Source organism: Cryptotermes secundus, unplaced genomic scaffold (genome assembly GCF_002891405.2).
Source record: "Cryptotermes secundus unplaced genomic scaffold, Csec_1.0 scaffold858, whole genome shotgun sequence".
Classification (NCBI taxonomy): domain Eukaryota; kingdom Metazoa; phylum Arthropoda; class Insecta; order Blattodea; family Kalotermitidae; genus Cryptotermes; species Cryptotermes secundus.
Window position 1 is genome coordinate 74,247 of NW_019731281.1, and position 14,412 is coordinate 88,658.

General features: G+C 38.2%; 1 protein-coding gene across 1 annotated transcript in view; it reads left to right on the forward strand.

Moving 5' to 3' along the window:
* Positions 1 to 14,412, forward strand: part of LOC111866903 (pumilio homolog 3) — a 48,775-nt gene that overhangs the window by 24,980 nt on the left and 9,383 nt on the right. The window contains exons 6-10 of the mRNA XM_023856266.2: positions 4,840 to 5,014; positions 7,000 to 7,122; positions 8,340 to 8,494; positions 9,926 to 10,071; positions 11,913 to 12,080. Coding sequence (XP_023712034.1) covers positions 4,840 to 5,014; positions 7,000 to 7,122; positions 8,340 to 8,494; positions 9,926 to 10,071; positions 11,913 to 12,080 — 767 coding nt within the window. The remainder of the gene's footprint in view (positions 1 to 4,839; positions 5,015 to 6,999; positions 7,123 to 8,339; positions 8,495 to 9,925; positions 10,072 to 11,912; positions 12,081 to 14,412) is intronic.

Below are 14,412 nucleotides of genomic sequence, written 5' to 3' on the forward strand. Positions count from 1 at the left end.
TGGAAGGTGCTATGGCATGGAAATGAATGTGGAGAAAACAAAAGTAATGAAAATTTCGAGACAACCAACCCCAGTCACAATAAAGATAGACCAAAAACAACTGGAGAATGTGAAATGTTTTAAATATTTGGGTAGCTTGTTAACAGATGATGGAAGGTGTATGTGTGAAATTAAATCTAGGATTTCCATGGCAAAAGCTGCATTTAGCAAGAAGAAGAATCTTTTTACCAGCAAATTGGATTTAAATTTGAGGAAGAAACTAGTGAAATGCTACATTTGGAGCATAGCTCTGTATGGGGCTGAAACATGGACACTTAGAGCAGTAGATCAGAAACATCTGGAAAGTTTTGAAATGTGGTGTTGGAGAAGGATGGAGAAGATCAGTTGGACCGATTATGTGAGAAATGAAGAAGTGTTAATTAGAGTCAGTGAGCAGAAGAATATCCTATGTGAAATAAGAAAACGGAAGGCTAATTGGATTGGTCATGTTTTACGCAGAAACTGCCTTCTAAAAGAAGTTATTGAAGGAAAGATATAGGGGCGGATAGAAGTGACAAGAAGACGAGGAAGAAGACGTAAGAAAATGCTGGATGACCTTGGGGACAGAAGAGGATACTGTCGTTTGAAGGAGAAAGCTCTAGATCGCATTAAGTGGAGAAATTGTTTTGGAAGAGACTGTGGACCTGTTGTCTGACAGATTACTGATGATGATGATGATACCAGTAATAACCCTCCAACAAATAACCAAGTATCAGTAATTATTATGTAAATACATGTGCAGAATACAGACAGAAACTTGTCCTATGGACTGCCAGGTTGGAACATTTCCACGTAGTATTAAATTGACGGAGTTCTGTCTAATGATGGGAAGGGGTATCCAAGCTTGGCTGAATGACTGAATGAGCTACCAGGGACATGCGGGTTGTTTCCTTTCAGCCTGTTGAAACCTTAGCTTCCTTCCATCGTATCTGGTGGCCCTCTTCCAGCACATGTTTGTCTATTTTTTATTTTTCCAGGATTCTTTGTGTCATATATATGCTCCTTAATGCATACTTCCAAAGGTCTCGCTGAGATAATATTTTCCACAATCACAATGAATTCTATACACACATTGGCTTGTCTGCTGGATGTCTCTGACAGGACCAGTTTTTATAAGTGTCCCATAGAACGTATGTTATTTTTAAAAATGGTCTTAACATTGAAGTGGTTTCCAGTACATTGGAATTTTTCAGAAGCAACTGTAACATGTGGGATAATGACCATACCGTGATATATTTTATATGAAGAAGGATGGTTGCTTCTCCCCCACTTGATAATGAAATCAGTGAAGTGTTGTGGTTATACATTAAGCATCAGATTATGTTTTATTCTTAATTTCCTTGTTAAAATCCTTCTGATCCTGACATATGCTTGCCTGTATTGCTCATGCTATAAGCCACTCTTTTTCATGTGATGGGTGTTGTCAGACTCGAAATGTAAATAACATCCAGTACACTTTCAAAGATAAATTAGGAACCAGCTTCATGACCAAAACATTCATAAAAGGAAAGGAAGAATATTATCAGTTTACACTTTTGTACCAAACTCAATAGTTAGCCTGAAGTTCTTGAGGTGGCACAGAAATTTAATCTTACTGGCCCATGTGGCCAAACCACAAAGTGTTGTTCACTAGTCCTACCTGTATATCTGGTTTATGGTCTGCTGACAGTACTGTGAAGATATTGCGGACTGCTAAAGATAATGAGCTGCTGATACAGTAATAATAACTGTAGTTCCCTTGTGTCAGTGTGGTTCATTTGTTTCAACTTCAGTCATAACTTTGGTGTTGGTTTAATGGACTCCTTCTGGAATATATGCATGGTGGTAAGTGAAAGGGCATATCCATGTGGTTAAAAATGTATTTTTACCCTAACTCCCAGAGGTGCTTTCTGTTTTGCTTGGTTTACATATCATGACTTGAGTTACTTCCATTGTCCACAAACGGACTCAATCCATCAGGCCCAGCTGTGTAGATATTTTGCCAGGTGATGGAGCTGGAGTCCAGTCTGCAAAATATTGTTTTTTACAAAATAATGACAAGAATATTATCAGAAAAAAAAACTGATCGTTATATTAGTATACCATCTTAGTGAACTTTTAGATCTAACATGAATAAATGGTTGTACATCGTCAAAATGATCAAAATAAAACAGAGGAGTATCAAATCATATTGCCCATTGGGTAGGATAGGTTCTAGAGGTAGTGGTACATCTGTTTTTTTTTTTTTTTTTTTTTTTTTTTTTTTTGTGTAGAATGTGACATTTAGAAGCAGCTTCATTGTTCTTGATATCAGATTATTCAATAGTGAAAATTGAGTAGCTTGGCTACTCTGCTAAGCACATGTGCTAAACAAGTTCTCTTTAATATCTTGAAGGCAGTAAGTATGGTATTGCCAGTTCATCTTTCTCCCTGTAAGCTTACCCTTTTACATTCAAAATCAATACTATTTACTTGTTGGCATGAGTTTCTCACAAGTTACAGAGAAACAATCTTTTCGTTGAAATTTAAGTTTCCTGTGTCTGTACTGTGCGCTACAATTATGTAAAGTAACAGCAATTCAAGTCAGACATTGCATTGTTGAAGGGGGGAATATGCATAAATTAATGGTTTAAATGTAACCATAAGGTGTCAGATCCTGCTCTTGCAAGTATTTCGAGGATAAGTTCCATATGAGGTGTACTATCACAGTCAATAATTTCGTGGACTGGCAGCAAAGTGTCATTGCAATGTACTATAGTGGATAGGTTGAGGCACAATATGATGCCTTGTTAGTTCATCTCTCATTACAGCAAGAGGAAGTTGTGTGCAAACAGTGTGAGCAGAACTACGGGCTCTGTTGTGTACTGCAGTTAAATGTGAGTGGCAGGAATTGAAAGTGTGGCAATTTGAAGAACAGACAAACATCAAGTTCTGCCAGAAACTAGGCAAATCCCCTGGCGAAACATTTGGTATAGGAAGAATTGGCTGTTGCTACACAACACCCCTGCACATCGCCCTATTCTTGTCCAAGAGGAACTCTCAAGGCAACAGGTCACCATTTTGCCACAACCTCCATACTCACCTGATCTCGCACCGTGCGATTTCTTTCTCTTTCACCGCTTGAAAGCAAAACTACGTGGTCGTAGATTTAAGTTGTCTGAGGAGGTCGTCAAAACCACAGTCCACGAAATTAATGACTGTACCATGTATGAGATTGTTTAATTGGTCTGACAGAACAGCACATGGTATCCAGATGGGCTGATCTGCATTGTGACAGTGAAAGGACCAAACCATTCCTTAGCACTTCTTGATAAGAAGAGCTGTTTTGGAACTAATTTCTTTCGAAATAAAATATAAACTTCTTCAACAAATGTGATAATACAGTGTCTGAATGAGTTTTCACAAATTGATGCATGGGACAGCGTTTGTCAGAGAATTGTTTACCATTGCAAAAAGCAGATTGCTGGTGTGAGAATAATGGGAACATCTATTCCATTACAATTTGAATTTCACAGTGCTCAGAATGACTCATTAGGCATACTTATAAATTAAATTCTGTTGCATTGATAAAAGTGTTTAGAAAGGAAACGTAATTTCTGTTTGGTATCTTGATATTTGGTAATGAACTGATCATATGTCTATATAAGCTTTGGACAGTGGAAGGGTAAGTGCTTTGTGCATATTAAATTTTATTTAATTTACATTCATTGTAATACTATTTCACTGTATACTTAATACCAGTACAGTAATTGTTCAAAAAAGTGTTGACTTCATTGTTAGTTTTCTGTATGTACATGTTTTACTTTTTCACACAGATTTATGTGTTAGCATCATCTTGACAAATATTTTTGCATTCATTATGGCCCATGATGTTTTACAGAAATGCACACAACGAAATTTTGAAAATGCTTGTCTCTGTTCTTATCTGAATGTTTAGCCTCTCAGTGACTGAGCTTGTAAAGTTCAGAAACAGGCATTAAAAGTCAGAGTTCATATACACAATTGGCTGCCAGCAATTTTGTACTACACCAGGTTTGTTGCTTAGGATGCCATGTGGTCACTCTGCTCTTGGGGTTAAGAATATAAAGTTCCATTATAACACAAAATTCAAATAGAAACTTTTAATTAAATTATTGTTTTAAGTAATCTTAATGGAGGAGCATGAAGGCATAGGTACCAAAATTTAACTTCCAAGTGTTATCAAAATTCAGAAGAATTAAAATGTGCCTGCTGAAATGTTTTGAAAATTTTCATATGAATATTGGACTTATGGACTACCTAGCGGCCTCCATAGTCTAGAGGTAATGTCCCACCTCATGACTCGTAGTACGTGGGTTCAAAAACCCGGCGGAGGTCGTGGAATTTTTAAGGGCGGAAAAATTCAGGGAACAAGTCCTCCGGGAGGGACTTTAAGCTGTGGGTCCCGTGTCGTAGATTTACGGCACGTAAAAGAAACTCATGTCTCTAGGAGACCTCTGAGCAAAATTAAGCAACATTTCCTGCCCAAGTAGTTTCCAGTTCCTCCGGTAGATGGGGGAAGTATTAGGTACCACTGCCAGAGGAAGGGGGACCTCCCTGACAGAAAGGGACTGACTATTACATACCACTGCCAGAGGAGGTTGGAACCTTGGTGGCAGAAAGGGGCTGATAGTAAGCACCAGTACAGGTAGGGTATGGAGACAGTAGAAATTAAAGGGGGATGCACAATGGACCACTAACCAGTCTAAGTGCATGGGGAAACCCACCCCCTCAATATGGAATATGGAATATGGACTACCTAAGCTGCATTCTATAGCCATGGTGTTTTTTTTTTGTCCACAGAAAACTAACAAAATCTTCTTTGCTACACACAGTTCTGTGTGAATATTTGAGACATTGCTCAAAGGAAGACCGTGATGAGGCTCTCTTACAGATACAGAATTCTCTTCTGGACTTCACCAGTACAAGGGATGGTGCACATGTCGCCATAATGTGCATCTGGCATGCTTCAAATAAAGTATGTTAAAATTGAATGACAGAACAATTTTCAAATTACTCTAGTAGAAGAAACTCCTGTTAAGCAGATGGAAATTAATTGTGTGCATAGCATGTTTCATCCAAACATCCTGTGTACCACAGTTGCATTTTGTTGTTTACTTTAAATTAGGCCACCACGACTACCACATCTTTCCAATTCATTATTATCGTTTAATGCCATATAATCCAAACTACTGACATGGTCATTAAAGAAACCATAAACAAAATGAATGAAATTGTGTTTTACAGCAAATGAAGTGATATATTTGAACCTTAACATCTAAATTGATGTATTTCTTAGAAAACCTTACAGCTAATATAATTAGGTTGCCTTCATAAAAATCGAATTCTGAGTTGTAAAAACGATTTTTTTATCTCTGTTTTCCCCCCCCAGAAGATAGGAGTGTGACAGTTGGTTTATTTTACTGCTGAACAAAATTGAATCCAGGGGTATGTAATGTTGGTTTCAGTGTGGGGGCCAATGCAGAATGAAATATGTACAGTATGTCTTTATTTACAAGAAAGTTCAGTATTAAGGAAAACATTACAGAAGGTGGTTGAATTTCTGCTGTTCCCATACTTCCAGAATGAGACTGTTATTCTTGAATTCTGTCAGCAAAAATTGGACCGACATAATTAAATATTAAATCTCAGGATAAAGAGGTACTGGGAGGTTGCTATTTTCTTAATATTTTAAACTCATGCTTATGCCTACAGATAATTTAAAATGTACTTCTTTTTATGATAATTGCTTTCATAATCCTAAAGAATTTGAAATATGAGGGAGAGTCACTAAATAGGTTACATATGAAGTTAAAACATCTGTAATGGCCATAATAGGTTTTCTGTATCACTAGAGAGCTTTGTGACAGTCTAAGTAGCAGACATGCATGCGCATGTTCAGGGGCTGGTTTCAGTAGTGAAAATGGGGACTGTGCTTGAGGGGTATACTACTGAAGAGCAGCGTTCTGTTGTGCATTTTTTATGAGCAAAAGGATTCAGTGCAAAGGATATTCATAAAGAGTTTCCTGTTTACATTGGGAAGTGTTTGTTGTGTAAAGCAATTCACAACTGAGTTGAGAAACATGCCACATGTTTTGCTGATGAAGAGGTTGAAACAGAGATGGTGGAAGTGGCTGAGACAGCAGTCAAAAGACTTCTGTGCTGTGGGTTTCAACACACTGGTAAAGCATTGGAACAAGTTTATCATTGTTGGTGGAGGATATGTTGAGAATTAAATGTTATTTCCAGGTTCAGATATCACATGTTTTACGTTTTATGTCCATTTGTGACTTATTTACTGACTCTCCCTCATGTTAAGGTAAAGATAAAGTAACTGAGTTGGCCATGCCATGGCTTAAGCGATTATTCACTGGCTTCCCACCGCAGCGACCCGGGTTCGATCCCAGGTCTGGTCAAGTGGGATTTGGGTGGACAGAGTGGCACTGTGGCAGGTTTTCTCCCAGTACTTAGGTTTCCCCTGCCAATCTTCATTCCACCAAATTCTCCATCATCATAATCACCCAGGGCAGCTACAATAGGCCAATCAGTAGTCGCTGTGCCTAGTGGACCCAGCTGGACTCCACTCCCAACTAAGTGAATTTAAAAAAAGAAAGTAACTGATTTTATATGCTCACCACCCATAAGCTAGTTAATGGTCATATACAACCATTTAGTACAGTGAAACATCTTGAATATGTTCTTCATAGAGACATTTATATATATAGTGTTCCATTTTGTATTCCTGGTCACAGTTATATAAATAAATTTTTATTGGTACAAGTTCCTGATTAATATGAATTTATTCCTCATGTGAAATTTCAATATCACTACAGGATTTGAAGTTTAATTTTGTTATAATTATTTCCTTGCTTAAGCCTAAAGAAGGTTTCGCTTGATATTTGTGTCCTTATATATTACATGCAGTGAAACAAGAATGAAAATGCATTGTGCTTATTCTGACAGGTAAAGAAAATGATCATGAAGAGTTTAAAGGGACACATGATGGAAGTTGCCAAGTCTGAACATGGGCATCTGATTCTTCTGGCTCTGTTTGATACTGTGGATGACACTGTTCTCCTGAAAAAGGTATTGTCACGTGTTGGGTATGTCACGCGACAAATAACTTCACGTGCGTATACTAATTTCAGCTGTTGTTTTTCTGTGGAAGGAGGGAATTCAAGTAATACAAAATACATTTAGCAAAAATTCAAACATTGGATTTCCGTAACTGGTCAACCGTAGTGGACCTTCAAAAAAATTAATTTGAATTTTGATAAGCTAAACTAAAGTGATAAAATCTTGGGCAACCAGCCATGTTAATTCAGAGCAGAAGTCCAGTATTTCGGAGATCTGTGCCTCTATCATGAGAGAATAATGTGACATAATTTCTTGATGATGAAGGTAGAAATGATCACCAGAGTCAGCTTATGCTCTGTGTTGACACATCTTAGTTGTGAAGCGAAACCACGCTCTGCTACCACTTTTTTGAAGTGGAACCACGCTCTACAGAGGATCCTTCAGGTTGCATATAGGTTCTCGTGATCACAGGACCGGGCGAGCAGGGGAGGACAAAGAAATCAGCAAGGCGGAAATACCCAAACAGAAATAACCAAATCAAATATTAACAAAGAATAAATATAATATATTAATAAAGAAAGAATACAAACATAATGTAAATACCTGTATCAGAATGATTGCAGAGTTCGCTGTTCTAAGATAGAATACTATGTAGAGAAATTAATTTAGACGGTCGAGGATGACCTCGACCGGTGGTCCGAAACGAGAACAACCTACCCCATCGACGGTTGGAAAGCCAAAAGCCTAGAGCTCCACACGTTAGGCTGCTAAGTCGGCTCGGAAGGGGAAGGAGAGAAGGGGACAGTAGAGAAAGTAGAGGGGAGAAGTGAGCACACAGACCACGGACAGGAGCCGACGTCACAGTTGAATGTGAAGATTTGAGCACATTGAGTTCTGTGAGGTCCCGTATAATGATATTTACCATGTTGGAAACGTGGTCCATTACGTTAATAAGATTTGCTACGTCACTTATGTGTGTTTAGCACTTCATAATATAAGGTTCATGAGATTCTCTTTACTTTCTTATTTACACGTATGTAGCGTAGGGTAATATATGTATGAACAACATGGCAATACTCCTTTTACATGTGTAGTATATTCACCAGGACTGCCCTGTGTAAGTGGTGCTAGAGTTACGAATTATTATTTGCAAGAAATATTTGGAACTCTCTTCTAGTGTACATATTTTACCATGCTTGCTTTACTGCATGTATTTGTTTATGTAGATGCTGATGCCTGAAGTTTTAGGAGATTTATGGAGTGTTGCAAGTGATGAATATGGAAGGAAGGTCATCCTATACTTGGTAGCACATAGAGATCCCTTGTATTTCCATCCCACAGAAGTGGACATGCTCAGAAAGGGCGCTGCACTCAGCTGTATGTAAGTAGTTATATTCATAAATCCTAGCAATTGATTTGTGGAATGAAACTGAGATGATCCTGTGTGTTGTTCCTAGATATTTTCATAATATGAACAATTCAACAACTGTCACTGAATTTCTTTTCCATTAATTATGGTGACATCTTCCTCGATTATGTTATGTTATTAAGACAGTTTAACTTGACAATAATATGTCTGTCTCATATTCAGGAAGTTGTTCAACCTAGCTATCCAGAGGTTTTCCATGGTTTTCTTCAGTCTTCCAGTGGCGAATCCAGAATTCCTTCATTCTCGCCCTCTCAGTTCACAATTCATAATCATCCTGTCACCTCATTTGAAACTTCTTGACCTTTTTCACCATACATATCCTTCCAAGAACTTTGACATATTTTCCAATTAGGATCTAGTGGTTTTGTAGTTCCCACATTAATTGGTTTCATAAGCTTGCACTTGTAGTTTGTATGTGCCTGTTATTAAGAACAACACCACTGCTACCACAGTAGTGTTAACTACAACAAAAAGTCATGATACTATTCTGTAATTATACAAAATATGTACAGTAAAACATGTCTAAAAGGGACCTCTGTTAATTGGAAACCTGTCTTTGTTGAAAAATTTCTCTGGTCTTGAGAGTGAAGACTTGTATAAAACTACCTCCAATAAATGGAATCTGTGTAATATATATACAGGAAGGAAAAACTGAAGCAGTTGGTTGAGACACTGTGCTACAAGCCAGAAGGTAGCATGTTCGATTCCAGATGAGGTCATTAGATTTTTTCAATTTACCTAATCCTAGCCACACTGTGGCCCTGAAGTTGACTCAGCCTCTAACAGAAATGAGTACCAGGAATTTTCCTGTCAGTTAAAGGGCAGCTGGCATGTAAGCCTGACAACATTACCGCCATCTAAGAGCCAATTGTCTAGAAGATGTGGGAGCATTGACATCCCACAATCCTATGGGCCTCCACAGCCTGTTACAGGGACAGCTCACTTTTATTACTAGAAAAACAATGAGACTTGAATATCTATACTTTTGTGTCCCTATAATTTTGTTCCTGAAATTTATCTAAAAGTGAACATTCATGTCATAAATTGGAAGAGTCAGCAGTTCAAAGAATGTGTGAAAATTACTTAAATATATGTACTTTTATGTGAAGATAGTTTTGTTTCATATTATGCATCCTGAAATTTATCTGAAATGAAACATTCATGTTATAAATTGGAAAGGTCAAGAGTTCAAAAATACATGCAGGTTAGTTAAATGGGCTGTTGGGTTTCTTGCTTGTTTGCCCTTATGTTTGGCAGTGCAATGAGTGTTTCCATACCTGGCAAAGTGACAGAAAGTGTTGGGGGTTGGAGACAGTACCCACTTGATTTGTGGAGTGTGTTGTATTTCAGTGTTTTTAATAATGAACTTTATTTTGTGTTCAGTAAGAAGGATCTGGAAGTGAGAAGATCAGAATTGCTGGATGCAGTGTCGGATCCCTTATTGGAGGCTATTGCAAATGATGCAGAAACGTGGCTCAGCAACAGTTCTATTGGAATGGTTACACTGGCAGTTCTCAAATCAGGAAAAGGTTAGAAGATGGAAGTGTTGATTGGCTGATGCTTCATTGGTCAGGACTAGGTTTTTCTGTAGACAAGACAACAGGTTATATGCTGTTTTGGTACCTGAAACTTCATCACTGCCATCCTGAAACTCATCACTGGGCTCAACCTTGTACTAGTTCTGCCCAATTCTCATTGGAACCTGATTTGTCTTTCGAGAAAATTGTTAATAAAGTATCTGAATAGATTTTTTAACTGTTGCTACTGAAATATAAATAATCTGTTCACATATTTTCACTGCCACTGTCTAATGCAGTTAGTAGTAGATAGATGATGATAACAAAATATAAATGTGGCATTTTTTCTTTGTGTAGTATTTTCTCATATGTAAAAGTATGTATTAACACTTTGCAGACCACACATGCATTAATACGTTTTCCCACTTTTAAATGTGGTGGACCGGTCTCGTATTAATACGTTTTTAGAACATGATAAATTGCAACACACTATACATCGCTCTGATGCCACCCAGCTTGCACGTAGCTGCCTGCAGCTGCGTTATAAGCCTCTGGAATGTTTGCTGACTAATCAGTTACGTGACCTCGCTGTAACTGTATGCCCCTGCAACGGAAAATAAATGCCTTTACTTCTTCAAGCTGTACGTAGCAATCTGTCAGGGAGTAGTGCAATATGCGAACATATAATCCTGGGAAACTTACAAAGTATGGCCTACTTGTTCGTGTAGTTACTGAAAGCACTTCAGGCTATAGTGGAAATTTAGAATTTTATTATGGTGAAGGAAAGAAATTACAAGAAACTATTCTTTCTGTTTTGGAACCGTATCTTGATCAAAATTACCATGTCTATCAAGACAATTATAACAGTGTGGCAACTGCAGAACACCTACTTTTGAGAAAAGTATGTGTTTGTGGAACAATTAGGGTGAACAGATGCCTTCCTCCAGATCTGAAAGAGGAATGTAAATCCCTGAAACGTGGTAAAACCACATTCAGGAGAAAGGGGGATATTTTTCTTCAGTTCTGGAGGGATACTCTTGTTGTGAATATGATTTCCACAATTCACAATTTGAGCATGGTTGATGTTCAAAGGAGACAAGGACAGGTAAAGAAGCCTGTTTGTATTTCCGGGTATAATAAGTTCATGGAGGGAGTTGATAAGAGCTGATCACTACTTGGCCTATTATTCTCTTCCTTGGAAAACAGTAAAGTGGACAAAGAAAGTTGCCTTGTGGCTTATAAATTGTGCCATTTTCAATTCATTTTTGGTTTTCAAAAATCTAAACCCTCATTCAAAATTGAAATACAAGGCATTTCTGCTGAATGTGACAAAAGCCTGGGCTACAGACCGGACGGTGCCGGCAGACGCAGACTTAGTGGGACCAGGACCGTCTACTCCCACCCCACACAGGCCTCATGTGGACACCCCTGGGCAACTCTCGGGTGATATGCGGAAACATGACGTGAAAATTGTGAAGAGTGAACATTCCAAGGGGAAGCATTCTTCTATGCAATGCTGTGTTTGCGCAGTTCACAAAAAAAGGACTATGACTGTCTACATTTGCAAGTGTGTAATGCCACTTCACAAAGGGGAATGTTTCCAGAAATATCACACTCTCAAGCACTTCTAGGAGCATTGGTGTTCTCCAAAAATTTTAGTTCATAAAATTAATTAGGAGATTTTATATTAATTTTTAAAGTGAACAGTGCACAAGTTAGGGTAGTAGGTATAAGTATGCTGGTCCCCAGGGTGATTTCAATATTTAAATCGCCAGTCTGCAAAGAGTTAAAAAGAGAGGTAGTTTATGGGTATAGTGAAGATTGTCATAATTTGTTTAATTTGGATATTTCAGGTTCTGAGCTGCAGAAGGCTTTTGAGACCATTGCTGAATATATCTGTGATGTGACAAAAAAAATTTCTGAAGAGAAACAGGAATTCTTTGTTGTGGAACATGCTGGAACTCACCTGATGCTGAAGAAACTTATACAGCATGACAAAGAGAGATTAAGGAATGGAGAAGGTACAGTATGATACGTGGTTCAATCCCATAGTTCCCGAAATTTGAATTTTGCGTGCAAATGATTATGAATACATCGAAATACCGCTAGGTATCTCCGCATCCACACACCCTTCTTGAATCTGTGTGGCAAGCAGCGTTGAGTTGAATGGTTGGGTTTATTATTGGTGAATGTATTTCCATTATTGTGTTTCCATGAGTTTGCGGTTTTGCAATGGCTGACCTGAGAGAGCAGCATGTCTATAAAGTTTTGTTTTAAACTTGGGAAAACCGCTACAGAAACGCACCAAATGTTGAAGCAAGCTTTTGGTGAAAACAGTCTATACCAGACACAAACTTATGACTGGTGTAAGCGTTTCAAAAATGGCCAAACATCAACTAAAAATAATGATCATTCGGGACGGCCGTCAAGTGCAACCACATCAGATAATGTCGCGAAAGTTAGGGATCCGATTATGCAAGATCGTAGACTGACCATCCAAGGCCTCTGTAACACCTTGGGACTAAGTTATGGTACACGTCAACAAATGTGGTCAGAGGAACTGAACATGAGAAGGATTGAGGGGAAGTTTGTTCCATGACTGCTGCAAAATGAACAGAAGCAACATCGCTTGGAAGTCTGCAGGGAACTTCAACAACAGCTTCAAGAGGATCCAGACTTTCTTTCGAAGGTTGTCACTAGTGACGAAAGTTAGGTTTATGCCTACGACCCTGAAAGTATGCAGCCCTCGTTGTAATGGAAGAGCCCTTCTTCACCTTGGCCAAAAAAAAGCTCATGAGCAACATTAAGTCCATGTTGATCTGTCTTCTCGATATTGACGAGATTGTTCATAAGGAGTTCGTCCCTCCTGGTCAGTCAGTCAATAAAGAGTTCTATCGCGATGTTCTAAGGCATTTGAGGGAGGACATGAGGAGAAAACGTCCAGAGAAGTGGCGCACGAACAACTGGGTACTCCACCATGACAACGCACGACCACATACGGCTTACATTGTGCAGGAATTTTTGGCTAAAAACAAGATGGCAGTTGTTCCCCGCCCACCGTACTCGCCAGACTTAGCTCCATGCAACTTCTTTCTCTTCCCCAAGATGAAAATCAAGTTGAAGGGGCGAAGATTTGATACAGTTGAGGAAATTCAATTAGAAACGCAGACGGTACCAAACACCCTAACAAAGAAAACCTTCAGGATGCATTTCAAAAGAGGCAGAAACGCTGAGAACGGTGTATGCGCTCACAAGGGGACTACTTTGCAGGTGATGGTGCAGAATAAAATCCAGCTAAGATGTAATAGTTTTTATTGATATATTTCAGGAACTTTTGGATTGCACCACGTATTTGGCCATCTACCTGCTTTACAAAGAGAATGTGTTGGATGCTTGTATTTCTGCAGTCATTAATTCCATCATCATCATCATCATCATTATGTTTTCTTGATTGAAGCAGATTTGTACATTGTGTTGTGCACACCAAATATTGATAATACTGCCTTAAAATACAAATATTATAAGTTATGATACATTGAGCACAGTACATCACTGTGGGTTGCGGTGCAAGGGCCAAGAAGGCCCACCACTTATACATTCATATAGTACTGATTACTTTAAAAATACATATGCATTTTCTGGTAATATGTTGGAACGATTCTACAGGAATAGACAGGCTATACAAATCACTTTCCATCTTGCCCTAAATTTATAATATAATGTATGCCAATTAGTCCATAGTTGTGAGAGAGCAGTGCATGTACTGAATCATCTTTTCCCCTCCATTGGAGTTTTTAAATTCACACACTTCCATGTTGAGTCTGAATTTTCTAATCATTTACTCATGAAAATTTGACTTGTTTCATTCTGGTCCGTCACACTAACAGTTATAAATACAAACCACTCCGTCCAATGTGACGTATAAGTTTTTACTACGTGAAAACTTATCTCCCTTACATGTTTCTGTCCTTACGGACCATCTTCAGAGGGAACATCATTATGAACTGGAAACTACCATCACAACAGATGTTTTGATTTAAAATACATACACTTATATCCTATAATGCACAGTACGCATAAAGTCGAACATTTCACAATCACAGCAGCTTCCTGGTATTGTAAAGTTTTTAAAAGTTTCTAGATGTTATTTAAAAAACCTTTATTGTCAATAGTTAAAATATTTAAACCACGTAGGTGCGTGTCCGTACTCCTATCGTCCTTCTTGTATGGGGCAGATTTTGTGCCGCCTGTCTATCTTGATGAGGAGGTTCTGCAAATATATTATGGGTATTTCACTATTTTAGTGATCCTACTGTCTATATATATATATATATATATATATATATGTGTGTG